Source organism: Panthera leo, chromosome A1, assembly GCF_018350215.1.
Source record: "Panthera leo isolate Ple1 chromosome A1, P.leo_Ple1_pat1.1, whole genome shotgun sequence".
Classification (NCBI taxonomy): Eukaryota; Metazoa; Chordata; class Mammalia; order Carnivora; family Felidae; genus Panthera; species Panthera leo.
The window spans coordinates 84,057,772-84,074,453 of NC_056679.1; the positions used below are offsets into that span (position 1 = coordinate 84,057,772).

Below are 16,682 nucleotides of genomic sequence, written 5' to 3' on the forward strand. Positions count from 1 at the left end.
ATTTCTAAAATGCATATCTTTTTTTTTTTTTTATTTTTTTTATTTTTTAATATATGAAATTTACTGTCAAATTGGTTTCCATACAACACCCAGTGCTCATCCCAAAAGGTGCCCTCCTCAATTCCCATCACCCACCCTGCCCTCCCTCCCACCCCCCATCAACCCTCAGTTTGTTCTCAGTTTTTAACAGTCTCTTATGCTTTGGCTCTCTCCCATTCTAACCTCTTTTTTTTTTTTTTTTCCTTCCCCTCCCCCATGGGTTTCTGTTATGTTTCTCAGGATCCACATAAGAGTGAAACCATATGGTATCTGTCTTTCTCTGTATGGCTTATTTCACTTAGCATCACACTCTCCAGTTCCATCCATGTTGCTACAAAAGGCCATATTTCATTTTTTCTCATTGCCACGTAGTATTCCATTGTGTATATAAAACACAATTTCTTTATCCATTCATCAGTTGATGGACATTTAGGCTCTTTCCATAATTTGGCTATTGTTGAGAGTGCCGCTATAAACATTGGGGTACAGGTGCCCCTATGCATCAGTACTCCTGTATCCCTTGGATAAATTCCTAGCAGTGCTATTGCTGGGTCATAGGTAGGTCTATTTTTAATTTTCTGAGGAACCTCCACACTGCTTTCCAGAGCGGCTGCACCAATTTGCATTCCCACCAACAGTGCAAGAGGGTTCCTGTTTCTCCACATCCTCTCCAGCATCTATAGTCTCCTGATTTCTTCATTTTGGCGACTCTGACTGGCGTGAGGTGGTATCTGAGTGTGGTTTTGATTTGTATTTCCCTGATAAGGAGCGACGTTGAACATCTTTTCATGTGCCTGTTGGCCATCCGGATGTCTTCTTTAGAGAAGTGTCTATTCATGTTTTCTGCCCATTTCTTCACTGGGTTATTTGTTTTTCGGGTATGGAGTTTGATGAGCTCTTTATAGATTTTGGATACTAGCCCTTTGTCCGATGTGTCATTTGCAAATATCTTTTCCCATTCCGTTGGTTGCCTTTTAGTTTTGTTCGTTGTTTCCTTTGCTGTGCAGAAGCTTTTGATCTTCATAAGGTCCCAGTAATTCACTTTTGCTTTTAATTCCCTTGCCTTTGGGGATGTGTAGAGTAAGAGATTGCTACGGCTGAGGTCAGAGAGGTCTTTTCCTGCTTTCTCCTCTAAGGTTTTGATGGTTTCCTGTCTCACATTCAGGTCCTTTATCCATTTTGAGTTTATTTTTGTGAATGGTGTGAGAAAGTGGTCTAGTTTCAACCTTCTGCATGTTGCTGTCCAGTTCTCCCAGCACCATTTGTTAAAGAGACTGTCTTTTTTCCATTGGATGTTCTTTCCTGCTTTGTCAAAGATGAGTTGGCCATACGTTTGTGGGTCTAGTTCTGGGGTTTCTATTCTATTCCATTGGTCTATGTGTCTGTTTTTATGCCAATACCATGCTGACTTGATGATGACAGCTTTGTAGTAGAGGCTAAAGTCTGGGATTGTGATGCCTCCTGCTTTGGTCTTCTTCTTCAAAATTACTTTGACTATTTGGGGCCTTTTGTGGTTCCATATGAATTTTAGGATTGCTTGTTCTAGTTTCGAGAAGAATGCTGGTGCAATTTTGATTGGGATTGCATTGAATGTGTAGATAGCTTTGGGTAGTATTGACATTTTGACAATATTTATTCTTCCAATCCATGAGCAGGGAATGTCTTTCCATTTCTTTATATCTTCTTCAATTACCTGCATAAGCTTTCTATAGTTTTCAGCATACAGATCTTTTACATCTTTGGTTAGATTTATTCCTAGGTATTTTATGCTTCTTGGTGCAATTGTGAATGGGATCAGTTTCTTCATTTGTCTTTCTGTTGCTTCATTGTTAGTGTATAAGAATGCAACTGATTTCTGCACATTGATTTTGTATCCTGCAACTTTGCTGAATTCATGTATCAGTTCTAGCAGACTTTTGGTGGAGTCTATCGGATTTTCCATGTATAATATCATGTCATCTGCAAAAAGCGAAAGCTTGACTTCATCTTTGCCAATTTTGATGCCTTTGATTTCCTTTTGTTGTCTGATTGCTGATGCTAGAACTTCCAGCACTATATTAAACAACAGCGGTGACAGTGGGCATCCCTGTCGTGTTCCTGATCTCAGGGAAAAAGCTCTCAGTTTTTCCCCGTTGAGGATGATGTTAGCTGTGGGCTTTTCATAAATGGCCTTTATGATCTTTAAGTATGTTCCTTCTATCCCAACTTTCTCAAGGGTTTTTATTAAGAAAGGGTGCTGGATTTTGTCAAAGGCCTTTTCTGCATCGATTGACAGGATCATATGGTTCTTCTCTTTTTTGTTGTTAATGTGATGTATCACGTTGATTGATTTGCGAATGTTGAACCAGCCCTGCATCCCAGGAATGAATCCCACTTGATCATGGTGAATAATTCTTTTTATATGCTGTTGAATTCGATTTGCTAGTATCTTATTAAGAATTTTTGCATCCATATTCATCAGGGATATTGGCCTGTAGTTCTCTTTTTTTACTGGGTCTCTGTCTGGTTTAGGAATCAAAGTAATACTGGCTTCATAGAATGAGTCTGGAAGTTTTCCTTCCCTTTCTATTTCTTGGAATAGCTTGAGAAGGATAGGTATTATCTCTGCTTTAAATGTCTGGTAGAACTCCCCTGGGAAGCCATCTGGTCCTGGACTCTTATTTGTTGGGAGATTTTTGATAACCGATTCAATTTCTTCGCTGGTTATGGGTCTGTTCAAGCTTTCTATTTCCTCCTGATTGAGTTTTGGAAGAGTGTGGGTGTTTAGAAATTTGTCCATTTCTTCCAGGTTGTCCAATTTGCTGGCATATAATTTTTCATAGTATTCCCTGATAATTGTTTGTATCTCTGAGGGATTCGTTGTAATCATTCCATTTTCATTCATGATTTTATCTATTTGGGTCATCTCCCTTTTCTTTTTGAGAAGCCTGGCTAGAGGTTTGTCAATTTTGTTTATTTTTTCAAAAAACCAACTCTTGGTTTCGTTGATCTGCTCTACAGTTTTTTTAGATTCTATATTGTTTATTTCTGCTCTGATCTTTATTATTTCTCTTCTTCTGCTGGGTTTAGGCTGCCTTTGCTGTTCTGCTTCTATTTCCTTTAGGTGTGCTGTTAGATTTTGTATTTGGGATTTTTCTTGTTTCTTGAGATAGGCCTGGATTGCAATGTATTTTCCTCTCAGGACTGCCTTCGCTGCATCCCAAAGCGTTTGGATTGTTGTATTTTCATTTTCGTTTGTTTCCATATATATTTTAATTTCTTCTCTAATTGCCTGGTTGACCCACTCATTCGTTAGTAAGGTGTTCTTTAACCTCCATGCTTTTGGAGGTTTTCCAGACTTTTTCCTGTGGTTGATTTCAAGCTTCATAGCATTGTGGTCTGAAAGTATGCATGGTATAATTTCAATTCTTGTAAACTTATGAAGGGCTGTTTTGTGACCCAGTATATGATCTATCTTGGAGAATGTTCCATGTGCACTCGAGAAGAAAGTATATTCTGTTGCTTTGGGATGCAGAGTTCTAAATATATCTGTCAAGTCCATCTGATCCAATGTATCATTCAGGGCCCTTGTTTCTTTATTGACTGTGTGTCTAGATGATCTATCCATTTCTGTAAGTGGGGTGTTAAAGTCCCCTGCAATGACCACAGTCTTATCAATAAGGTTGCTTATGTTTATGAGTAATTGTTTTATATATCTGGGGGCTCAGGTATTTGGCGCATAGACATTTATAATAGTTAGCTCTTCCTGGTGGATAGACCCTGTGATTATTATATAATGCCCTTCTTCATCTCTTGTTACAGCCTTTAATTTAAAGTCTAGTTTGTCTGATATAAGTATGGCTACTCCAGCTTTCTTTTGGCTTCCAGGAGCATGATAAATAGTTCTCCATCCCCTCACTCTCAATCTAAAGGTGTCCTCAGATCTAAAATGAGTCTCTTGTAGACAGCAAATAGATGGGTCTTGTTTTTTTATCCATTCTGATACCCTATGTCTTTTAGTTGGCGCATTTAATCCATTTACATTCAGTGTTATTATAGAAAGATATGGGTTTAGAGTCATTGTGATGTCTGTATGTTTTATGCTTGTAGTGATGTCTCTGGTACTTTGTCTCACAGGATCCCCCTTAGGATCTCTTGTAGGGCTGGTTTCGTGGTGACAAATTCCTTCAGTTTTTGTTTGTTTGGGAAGACCTTTATCTCTCCTTCTATTCTACATGACAGACTTGCTGGATAAAGGATTCTCGGCTGCATATTTTTTCTGTTTAGCACACTGTAGATATCGTGCCAAGCCTTTCTGGCCTGCCAAGTTTCAAAGGAGAGATCAGTCACGAGTCTTATAGGTCTCCCTTTATATGTGAGGGCACGTTTATCCCTTGCTGCTTTCAGAATTTTCTCTTTATCCTTGTATTTTGCCAGTTTCACTATGATATGTCGTGCAGAAGATCGATTCAAGTTACTTCTGAAGGGAGTTCTCTGTGCCTCTTGGATTTCAATGCCTTTTTCCTTCCCCAGTTCAGGGAAGTTCTCAGCTATAATTTTTTCAAGTACCCCTTCAGCACCTTTCCCTCTCTCTTCCTCCTCTGGGATACCAATTATGCGTATATTATTTTTTTTTAGTGTATCACTTAGTTCTCTAATTTTCCCCTCATACTCCTGGATTTTTTTATCTCTCTTTCTTTCAGCTTCCTCTTTCTCCATAACTTTATCTTCTAGTTCACCTATTCTCTCCTCTGCCTCTTCAAGCCGAGCCATCGTGGTTTCCATTTTGTTTTGCATTTCGTTTAAAGCGTTTTTCAGCTCCTCGTGACTGTTCCTTAGTCCCTCGATCTTTGTGGCAAGAGATTCTCTGCTGTCCTGTATACTGTTTTCAAGCCCAGCGATTAATTTTATGACTATTATTCTAAATTCACTTTCTGTTATATTATTTAAATCCTTTTTGATCAGTTCATTAGCTGTTGTTATTTCCTGGAGATTCTTCTGAGGGGAATTCTTCCGTTTGGTCACTTTGGAGAGTCCCTGGCGTGGTGAGGACCTGCAGTGCACTTCCCCTGTGCTGTGGTGTATAACTGGAGTTAGTGGGCGGGGCCGCAGTCCGACCGGATGTCTGCCCCCAGCCCACTGCTGGGGCCACAGTCAGACTGGTGTGTGCCTTCTCTTCCCCTCTCCTAGGGGCGGGATTCACTGTGGGGTGGCGTGTCCTGTCTGGGCTACTCGCACACTGCCAGGCTTGTGTTGCTGGGGATCTGGCGTATTAGCTGGGGTGGGTAGGCAAGGTGCACGGGGGCTGGAGGGGCAGGCTTAGCTCGCTTCTCCTTAGGTGATCCACTTCAGGAGGAGCCCTGTGGCAGCGGGAGGGAGTCAGATCCGCTGCCAGAGGTTTGGCTCCGCAGAAGCACAGAGTTTAGTGTTTGCGCGGAGCGAGCAAGTTCCCTGGCAGGAACTGGTTCCCTTTGGGATTTTGGCTGGGGGATGGGCAGGGGAGATGGCGCTGGCGCCTTTGTTCCCCGCCAAGCTGAGCTCTGCCGTCCGGGGGCTCAGCAGCTCTCCCTCCCTTTGTCCTCCAGCCTTCCTGCTTTCCGAGCAGAGCTGTTAACTTATGACCTCCCAGACGCTAAGTCGCGCTTGCTGTCGGAACACAGTCCGTCCGGCCCCTCCGCTTTTGCCAGCCAGACTCGGGGGCTCTGCTTGGCAGGTGAGCCGCCCCTCTGCCCCGGCTCCCTCCCGCCAGTCCGTGGAGCGCGCACCGCCTCGCCGCCCTTCCTACCCTCTTCCGTGGGCCTCTAGTCTGCGCTTGACTCCGGAGACTCCCTTCTGCTAATCCTCTGGCGGTTTTCTGGGTTCTTTAGGCAGGTGTAGGTGGAATCTAAGTGATCGGCAGGACGCGCTGTGAGCCCGCGTCCTCCTACGCCGCCATCTTCCGGAACCCCCCTGATGTTAAGCCTAAAATGCATATCTAAACATTCTACTACTGTTTGTAAAACTCTGGGTCACAGAAGGAAAAGAAACTGAAGGAAAAGAAGTGCCTTTTCTGTGGTATCTTGCCCCTGAGAAAGCCTCCTCTGCCCCAGCCTCCCATACTCATCAGAGAGCACATTTAGTCAACATTCAACATAGGGCCCCAGATTCTGACCTCAGTCCCCCTTTTTTGACCAAATTTGTGTATCACAGGTAGAACAGATGTGTCATTGTGAGCTGTGCACTCTCACATGAGCATCAAGGCATATCATATACTGTATGGCACTTGTTTGCATATCAAACTATGCAGGCTCAAATTCCTTGAAAATAGCAACAATGCAGTATTCAGATTTTAATCTCATTTAGCTTTTGAAATATAATATACTATAAAATATCTATTGAATAATTTAATAAATGAGTGAATATTTGATATTCTGATTATCTCTTCTCTCTCCCTCTCTCTTTCTCTCTCTCTCTTTGCCTAATAAATTACATACTTCAAAACTTGGCTCAGATGTCACTTGAAGCAAGGAATCTCTCCTAAATGGAAGGAAGCTTCCATTCTGAGTTCATATTTTTCCTACAGTTTCTTATACAGTAGGGATGCAAAGCCCATCATTTGGTGGGGCTTTTAACCACTAGATGCCTGCAGTTTTGGACCATGTACACTTAATGTGCATTATCATGGTATAGCAAATTAAGGGATGATACAAAGTAGGAAGAGACAGGATTGTCCCAGTGATAATTAGTCACATTTAAATGAGCATCTTTTATAAGATATTATGTGATTTACACTACCATCAAACAGAACACAAACTAAAAAAGGGAGGAAGACTGACATTTTAACTGCTTGTGTGCGATAATTATATATTTACAGAAAATTAGAATGAATAAGAATGGTACAAACCACATTCACATAACTTTTACCATGACTCAACAATTCTTAACACTTTTTACCTCTTTTTCTTCATCACCTTTCTTCTTCTTTCACTTTAAAATGGATTTTATAGACTCAGATGAACTTTTTTTCTTTAAATATTTTAATTTATGTATTTTTAAGAATATGTAAGTTCTTCTACAGAGTCAGGATGCAGTTCAGTAAATACAACAACTCAACAACTTCAGTAAATATAACATCAATATAAGATAATTATATAATATATTTTGAAAGGAGAAGAATTAGAAAATTTAAGAGTTTTATAGTACAGACAGGCAATTCTTCAAAAAAATGTAAAAGTGAAATAAGACACCATGGTATAAAATTCTAAGAAATAAAGTTGACATAAATTTCTGAACTTACAATGTGTAGAGAAGGAAAAACAATAATGTCAAGGTTTTCTACTTTTAAGTTTTGTGAAAGACAGGTTCCACATTCCACATTTTCTTCAGAGCCCCCATAACATCCTTATTTCTTAGACTATAGATCAAAGGGTTGAGTACAGGAGTGAGTATTGTGTAAAAGACAGATACCATCATGTCCTTCTCAGGTGTATGGTAGGACTTGGGGAGCATGTAAGTATAAATGGCAGCCCCATAGAAGAGGATGACCACAGTCATGTGGGAAGAACAAGTGGCAAAGGCCTTCTTTTGGCCTTCTGCTGAGTTCATCCTATGGATGGTGATGAGGATAAAGTAGTAGGATCCTGAAATGACTGTCACAGGAATGAGAAGCATGAGGACACAGCACAAGTACATGAAAATCTCATAGATGGAGGTGTCTGAACAAGACAGTTTCAACACCGCTGGGACTTCACAGAAGAAATGATGGATCTCCCGAGATCTGCAGAAGGGGAAGGTCATGGTGATGGGAGTGAACAAGAAGCCATCCACTGAACCCAGGAACCAGCAACCAGATGCTAGAAGGAGAAACACCCTAGGGTTCATGAGGACTGGGTAACGGAGGGGATGGCAGATGGCTACATAGCGGTCATAGGCCATAGAGGCTAGAAGAAAAAATTCTGAACCTGCTAGTGTCACATAGAGAAACATCTGTATCCCACATTCTGTGGTTGAGATCTTGTTCATACCCATGACTTGGTCCATGAGCATCTTCGGCACAGTAACAGAAATGTACATTATGTCCATGAGAGACAGCTGGCTGATGAAAAAGTACATGGGGGTGTGGAGGTAGGCATCAGAATGTATCAGTAGGATCAGGATGGTGTTTCCAGTCAAGGCCATCAGGAAAGCCACAAAAATCACCAAACAAAGGAGAGCTGGGTGTTTGGATTCATTGAAGATTCCTACCAGGATGAAATCTGACCTCGCAGTGTAGTTAGCCACCCAGTTGGTTTTCTCCATGAGATTTCACTTGGAAAACATAGGAAACATTTAAGATTAATGAATCACTCATGGGACACCACACACTTAAATGAATGTTTAGTGGGAGAGAGAAAGAGAGAGAGGAAAAAAAAATGATTATGTTGACAGAAAGAAATTCCATGGTCCTATAAATTTGTAGATTAAAATTACCTGTAATTCCATAAATATACCAGAAAACTAATAATACACAAATATGAGTAAAGAGAATTTATAACATATAGTGAGGTTGCATTGTTAAAAGTCATGAGCTTACTTTTTGATACAGTCTCCTTTACCAGTAGCCATGTAAATTTGTTTAGCTATTGCCCTAAACAACACCAAAGATGAATCATATATATATATATATATATATATATATATATATATATATGTCACTCTTCTAGAATATATATGTATATATATATATATATATATATATAATCACTCTTCTAGAATTTTTGTTGTAGATCTCAGAATTTCATTAACCTCTTTTGTCTAAAGATCCAACTGAGATCTTGAATACTCTCCAAGGTGTATTCTGTACAAGAAAATTTTAACATTTTGCAGAGCATAGACATATCAAATCATTGCATTCTACAACTGAAACTGATAGAATATTATAAGTCAATAGTATGCCCCCCTAAAAGAGAACAATCTAAAAAGTAACCATGACACAATTTGGGGAAAAATCTATATGAAATGTTTGAACCCCCTTTTTCCTATAAGAATGAATCACACTGTGAGGCACTGTGATTGTATGGAGTAAGCCACAAATCCTCCAAAACAGGCCATGGTCATCACCAATATACCAATCCCTTAGATAGCCTAGGGACATCATTTTGGAGTCCAGACTCTGAGGCCAGACTGTGGCTGTGGGTCCAGCTTATCCTCTACACCCTATTGCTCCATCTGCTCTACATACAGAAAAAGATGATAAGTATAATGTCTTCCCTTATGTATAGTTAGGAGTAAATGATGAAGTGCTTAGAATATTACTAGTTACAGATGAATAAGCATAGAGTATATAGTGTTAGTTTAAATGATTAACTATAGTAATAATTATGCAGAATCTATGTAGGAGATGGATGTTACTATTATCATTTGATAATATAAGATCCATTTTGTCAGTTCACCAGCTTAATAACTATCTATGCATTTAAGAATTTGATTTGATCATCTTTTTAGTCCTAGACAACTAGTGTGTGTATATATGCATATATGTATTATACACATTCTTATTATGTATGCATATAATTATTTTATATAAATATGTAAACTTTAAATGATATATAGGGGCTCCTGGATGGCTTGGTCAGTTAAGTGTCTGAATCTTGATTTCAACTCAGGTCATGATCTCACAGTTCATCAGATTGAGTCCTGCATTGGGCTCCACACTATCAGCACGAAGCCTGCTCGAGATTTTCTCTCTCCCTCTCTCTCTGCTTCTCTCTCTCAAAGTAAATAAATAAAAGAACTTAAAAAAATGAAAATACGTATATATTTCTTATCTTAACCCTGATTAAGCAGAGTTTTATGTAAAAATCCATCCAATTTGTATCTAGTACATGTTTTTCCAAGTTGAAATTCATCTCCTTAAAGTTTCTACCATTTGCTTTAAATTTCAGAGGACAAGAAATAGGATTTAGAGGGGCATTGCCATTTTTCAGAGAAGACTTTACTTTTTTTCCCAAATGTTACCTACTTTAATGCACAAAGCAATTAATTGTTCATGAAACTGACATGACAGAGAGGAAAACTGAACAACACTAAGATATTTCTGACTTCAATTTACTGTTTCTTCTCCTATCTTGCTGCTCATAGCCAGCCTCTCTATTAGACACTGAGGATGAATGAAAACCTCATTAAACTTAGCTAAAATTAATGAAGGTCATAGTCAGTCTGTTCAGAAACTAAAATAGAAATGTGATTTACAACAGAATTCTAAAAAAGCTATAAAATAAGTAAAACAATGAACACAAAATACATCTGACCTTTATTAAGAGAATAAGTATTACCTTCTTTTACACTTTCTCTTATTAAATTTAAATCTATACAACTTTTTAATTTCTGACATTAAGTGTCAAAGTTCAAAATCCCTTCAAAGAGGAAGGAAATATTGGCTCCTCTTTCTGGGAAGTGTTTAGAGGCAGTTATGATATCTGGATATTTCAGGAAGTATTTCCAAGTTTCAAATGAATTTTATAGTTGTGTAAAAATTCTAAAGCTAATTAAAAATAAGATGTTAAAGCAGTTGAGAACACGGAAAATGATTTTGTTTTCTTAATAAAAATATACAACAAAATTTTGACACATAGCATCAAAAAATATAGTCTTTCTATGATATCCCACCCTCACTGATAGATGATATCTGAGCATTCTGAAAAATAAAAAATAACAGTCTGATAAACTACAAAACACACCTGCTGACAAAGTCTGTATTTGTGGTCAAAATAAAGTGAGGACCAGCATAGGGAGCAACAAATGTGAAGAACCTGAGGCTGCTTGCTGGGTGAATGGAGGGAGACAAGAAGGTTACCAGGGAGAGGGGGTCACTGGGAAATTTCTGCTGCACTTTTGTACTGTGGGTCACTGAACAGCCCACCTGGGATACCAGACACAAAAGGGAACACGGTCTGTACTGTGCATGGCAACTGGTCCCTCTGTTCATTGTTACTCTTCTCTAATATAATTCCTTAAGTTTAATGTAAACAACTTAGTATATATTAACACAGAAAATTATTGACAGTGGTGGTGGATTAATATCAAACCTTTATTTGAAGCTCACAGCAACCTAGAAATTGTTCTAATGCTTTATTATATTTTATCTTTCCCAAGTCCCTATGAAGTACATATTCATCTTATTTTCTCCTTTTACACATTAAAGAATTCAGATTTTGAGGATCTGCTTAACACCACACAACTACACTGAGTGAAAACTAATGTCTCAGACCAATTTGAGCCCACAGGTTGTAACTATGCCTCAGATTTTGGGAGGACATAGTCTTCTTTCCATAGTATAGATAACTTGGGTATTAGGGCACCCATTGTCAGTTTCATTAGAAAATATAAATATGGTTGAGATATTTCTTTCTACTAGTTTCTAACCCAGAAATGATGCCCGCTCAAAGTAAAATCAGTAGCTCTTCTGTAGAATTTCAGTCTCAGGAGAAAAAAAATGCATTAGCCAATCATATAGCAAAACTGTATCTTCTTCTGGCCACAAGTAATTGGAAAGCAAAAACCCATTTTTTTTAAATGTGCTATACAAAAATATTCAAGAGAAAAGTACATTTTTTTTCTACTTACAAATAGATAAAAAAAAATTTAGGACATTTATTCAGCAACCAATGGAAAATATCAGAAACAGAGGAACAAATCAAGATAGCTAGAAAATAATCACCCTTTTTGCACTTGTAGATCTGTTTGTCTGGTTGAATCCACCATCAGATGATATAGCCAGTCTCATGCAGATGGACTAATGGAGTGTGACCAGGTTAAGTGTACAGAGAGAGGTAGGAGATCTTTACTATGCCCATTAAGCAGGTGGATGATTTCCTTTCAATAAATCCCCTCTGAGACTATAAAGAAGAATGCAATTATAAGAGCTAAAAAAAAAAAAAAAAAAAAAAGCTAATGGATATCCCGGTTGTGCTAACCTGATACTTTTTTTCTGTTTTAAGTCTTTTATTGTTAATGTCAATACATATCAAAATCTTAAAGACCGCTAATACTACTCAAAAATCACATCACTAATGAATCCTCAGCTATGACATATATGAGATAGTTTTCATGTAGCCTTTTAATTTTAGAAAATAAATATTTCATGTAAGTGTAAACATATATATGTATATATATAAGTGTATATATATATATAAGTGTATATATATATGTAAGTGAAAAAATATATATATATGTAAATATATATATATATAAGTGTATATATATATGTAAGTGTAAATATATATATATATAAATTTTAAGTTCAAGGAAAATATTTGGAATATATATTTTTCTTTTTAAGTTTTACTAATATAGAATCTAAAATTCATAGTTCAATTAATTTTTCAAATATAATACCATTAATTAGTACTATTGTTGAAAATAAAATTGAGGGGTGCCTGGGTGGCTCAGTCAAGCATCTGACTTTGGTTCAGGTCATGATCTCATGGTTTGTGGGCTTGAGTCTCGCATCGGGCTCTGTGCTGACAGCTCAGAGCCTGGAGCCTGCTTCAGATTCTGTGTCTCCCTCTCTCTCTGTCCCTCCCCCCTCACACTCTGTCTCTATCTCTGCCTCTGTCTCTCTCTCTCTTTCTCTCAAAAATAAATATTTAAAAAGTTAAAAAAAAAAAAAGAACCTAAAATTGAGGTGGTCCCTTTCACGTTTTTTTAAAAAGACTTTTTTTTTTTTTAATGATTATTCATTGTTGAGGGAGAGAGAGAGAGACAGAGTGAGCGGGGGAAGGGCAGAGAGAGAGGGAAACACAGAATCTCAAGCAGGCTCCAGGCTCCGAGCTGTTAGCACGGGGCCTGATGTGGGTCTCGAACTCACAAACTGTGAGATGATGACCCGAACTGAAGTCTGATGCTTAACTGACTGAACCACCCAGGGGCCCCTGATCTCCTTAATGTTTTGTTTTTGTTTTGTTTTGTTTTTTTGTTTTTTGGTTTTTTTTTGTTGTTGTTGTTTTTTTATCTTGACCCGTCTTCATTGGATTGCTGATTGTATACTTTCTGCTGTTATTCACATGGAATCTACAATATTTTTAAAAATTTTAATGTTTATATATATATATATATATATATATATAGAGAGAGAGAGAGAGAGAGAAACAGAGCACAAGCAGGGGAGGAGCAGAGAGAGAGGGAGACACAGAATCTGAAGCAGGCTCCAGGCTCTGAGCTGTCAGCACAGAGCCTCAAGTGAAGCTCAAACTCTGGAACTGGGAGATCATGGCTTGAGCTGAAGTCAGATGCTTAACTGAGCCACACAGGTGCCCCTATGTTATTTTAATGTTACTTTTTTTTTAATCAATTTTTTGAATTTAAAAAATATATATATATCTTATGTTTTAAAACATAAGATAAATATATCTTACATCTTATGTTATCTTATATCTTTAGATAAGATATCTTATCTAAATATATCTTATGTTTTAAAACATAAGAGGGGGAGGCTAGGAGAGGAGCAGAGAGAGAAGAAAACACAGAATCTGAAGCATTTCCAGGCTCTAAGCTGTCAACACAGGGCCCAAAGTGGGGCTCAAACTCACAAACAGTGAGATCATGACCTGAGCCAAAGTCAATGCTTAACTGACAGAGCAACCCAGGCACTTTCTTTTTTAATTTTTAACAAAACATTTCTAATTGAAATGAGTAAGTCAAAAGATTAAAAAGCAGAACATAAAGAATATAGTCAGTGATACTGTAATAGTGATGTAATGGAATAGATGGTAGCTATATTTGTGGGGAACATAGCATAATGTATAAACTTGTCAAATCACTAAGTTGTATCCCTGAAACTAATGTAACATTGTATGTCAGCTATACTCAAATTTTTAAAAAAACTTCCAGTTTTATTGAGACATAATTGACATATAACATTGCCTGAGTTTAAAATGTATGAGATAATTTTATATGGGTATATACTGTAAAATTCTTTACTACAATAAAATTAGTAAACATATCACTCAATTCACATAATTGCCATTTTGTTGTTGTTACAGTGAGAACATTAACTCTCTACTTTCATAGCAACTTTCAAGTATACAATGCAATATTATAACCTATAGTCACCATATTATAATGTATAAGGTTAAAGTAGATAACATGCTAATTTGATACATATTTATATTCTAAAACACACCTTCATCACATCGAATAATTACAATTATGTGACAATTTTTTGTGGTGAGAATAAGATCTACCCTTTTAACAGATTTACATTCCTATAATCCATAATCACAAGGCTGTTATTAACTTCAGAATTTATTCATCTAACTGGAAATTTGTGTGCTTTGACCAAACCTTTCCCACTTCCCTCACCTCCAATCCCTGGTAGCCATCACTGTACTCTGTTTCTGAGTTTGGCTTTTTAAGATTCTACATACGGGGTGCCTGGGTGGCTCAATTGGTTAAGCATCTGACTTAGCTCAGGTCATGATCTCATGGTTTGTGGGTTCCAGCCCCATGTCGGACTCTGTTCTGACAGCTCAGAGCCTGGAGCGTGCTTCAGATTCTGTCTCCCTCTCTCTCTGCACCCCCCCCCCCACTCATATTCTGTCTCTCTCTCAAAAATAAATAAACATTAAAAAATAAGATTCCACATACAAGTGATATTACACAGTATTTGTCTTTCTCTCTCTGACTTACTACAGTAAGCATAATAGCTCCAAGTTGCTGCAATTGCCAGGATTTCTTCTTTCTCACAAATGAATAATACTCTATTACATATATGTAAGTCTATACATATATCTACATCTGTTTCTATTTATATACATAGATATAGATTATATATCTACAATCTATGTCTACTCTGTCTCTATATCTAAATCTCATATATTCTTTATACATTCATCTGTTGATAGATACCTAGCTTTTTTTTTTTTTTTAATATACTGGTTATTGTGAATATGCTGCAATAAACATGGGAGTTCAGATAACTCTTTGACATATTGCTTACATTTCCTTGGATACATAACAAGAAGTGGGATTATTGGATCATATGAGTTCAATTATTATTTTTTTGAAGGACTTCCATAGTGGAAATATTTTCTCCAGTTATGTAGTCATCCTTTCATTTTGTTGATTTCTTTCTTTTGTTGTGGAGAAGCTTTTTAGTTTTTTGTAGTCATACTTTCTAATTTTTATTTTTGTTGTTTGTGCTTTTCTTGCCATACCCTTAAATCATTGACAAGACCTATGTCAAAGAGCTTTTGCTCTATATTTTCTCCCAACACTTTTAAAGTTCCAGGTATTACATTTAAGTCTTAAAGCCATTTCAAGTTAATTTGTGGTAGAGGTATAAAATAGGGGTAAAATGTTATTATTTTGCATTATTTTGGCATATACTTTACCCAGCATAATTTATTAAACAGATTATCCTTTCTCAGTTAATATTCTTGGCTACCTTTTCAAATATTAGGTGACCATATATATACTGTTGTATTTAATTTTATTTTTTAATATGTGATTGTCAAGTTGGCTAACACATATTGTGTACAGTGTGCTCTTGGTTTTGGGGGTAGATTCCTGTGATTCATCACTTACATACAAGACCCAGTGCTCATCCCAACAAGTGCCCTCTTCAATGCCCATCACCCATTTTCCCCTCCCCCCATTCACCCTCAGTTTGTTCTCTGTATTTAAGAGTCTCTTGAGGTTTGCCTCCTTCCCTCACTGTTTGTAACTATTTCCCCTTCCCTTCTCCCATGTCCTTCGGTTAAGTTTCTCAAGATCCACATATGAGTGAAAACATATTATATCTGTCTTTCTCTGACTGACTTATTTCACTTACCATATAATGCCCTCCAATTCCATCCACATTGCTGCAAATGGCATTATTTTATTCCTTCTCAATGCCAAGTAGTATTCCATTGTATATATAAGCCACATCTTTACCCATTCATCCTTTTATGGCCATTTAGCTTCTTTTCATAATTTGGCTATTATTGAAAGTGCTGCTATAAACATTGGAGTACATGTACCCCTATGAATCAACACTCCTATATCTTTTGGATAAATTCCTAGTAGTACTATTGCTGGGTCATAGGGTAGTTCCATTTTTAATTTTTGGAGGAACCTCCACACTGTTATCCAGAGTGGCTGCACCAGTTTACATTCCTACCAACAGTGCAAGAGGGTTCCTGTTTCTCCACATCCTTGACAGCATCTGTTGTTTACTGAGTTGTTCACTTTAGCTACTCTGACTGGTGTGAGGCGATATCTCAGTGTGGTTTTGATTTATATTTCCCTGACAATGAATGTTGAGCATCTTTTCATGTGTCTGTTAGCCATCTAGATGTCTTCTTTAGAAAATAATCTATTCATGTCTTTTGCCCATTTATTCACTGGATTATTTGTTTTTCAGGTGTTGGGTTTGCTAAATTCTTTATAGATTTTGTATACTAACCCCGTTAAAAATTTTTTTAATGTTTATTTATTTCTGAAGGAGAGAGAGACAGAGTGTGAATGGGGGACAAAGGCAGAGAGAGAGGGAGACACAGAATCTGAAGCAGGATCCAGGCCCTGAGCTTTCAGCACAGAGCCTGACACAGGGCTCGAACCCACAAATCGGGAGATCATGACCTGAGCCAAAGTCGGACACTCAACCGACTGAGCCATCCAGGCGCCCTAAATCCAATATGTCATTTGAAAAAATATTTTCCCAT

At 37.5% G+C, this 16,682-nt stretch overlaps 1 protein-coding gene across 1 annotated transcript; it reads right to left on the bottom strand.

Moving 5' to 3' along the window:
• Positions 1 to 7,338: 7,338 nt before the first annotated feature.
• Positions 7,339 to 12,988, bottom strand: LOC122199717 (olfactory receptor 2T4-like). The gene is made up of 2 exons (XM_042905011.1): positions 12,957 to 12,988; positions 7,339 to 8,296 (listed from the first exon to the last, which is right to left on the bottom strand). Exon 2 carries the CDS (start codon positions 8,293 to 8,295, stop codon positions 7,339 to 7,341), a length of 957 nt encoding a protein of 318 aa, XP_042760945.1. The 5' UTR covers position 8,296; positions 12,957 to 12,988.
• Positions 12,989 to 16,682: the final 3,694 nt, after the last annotated feature.

Bases quoted from the DNA above. Each gene is read 5' to 3' on its own strand.
- LOC122199717 (XM_042905011.1), bottom strand. From the start codon at position 8,295: ATGGAGAAAACCAACTGGGTGGCTAACTACACTGCGAGGTCAGATTTC.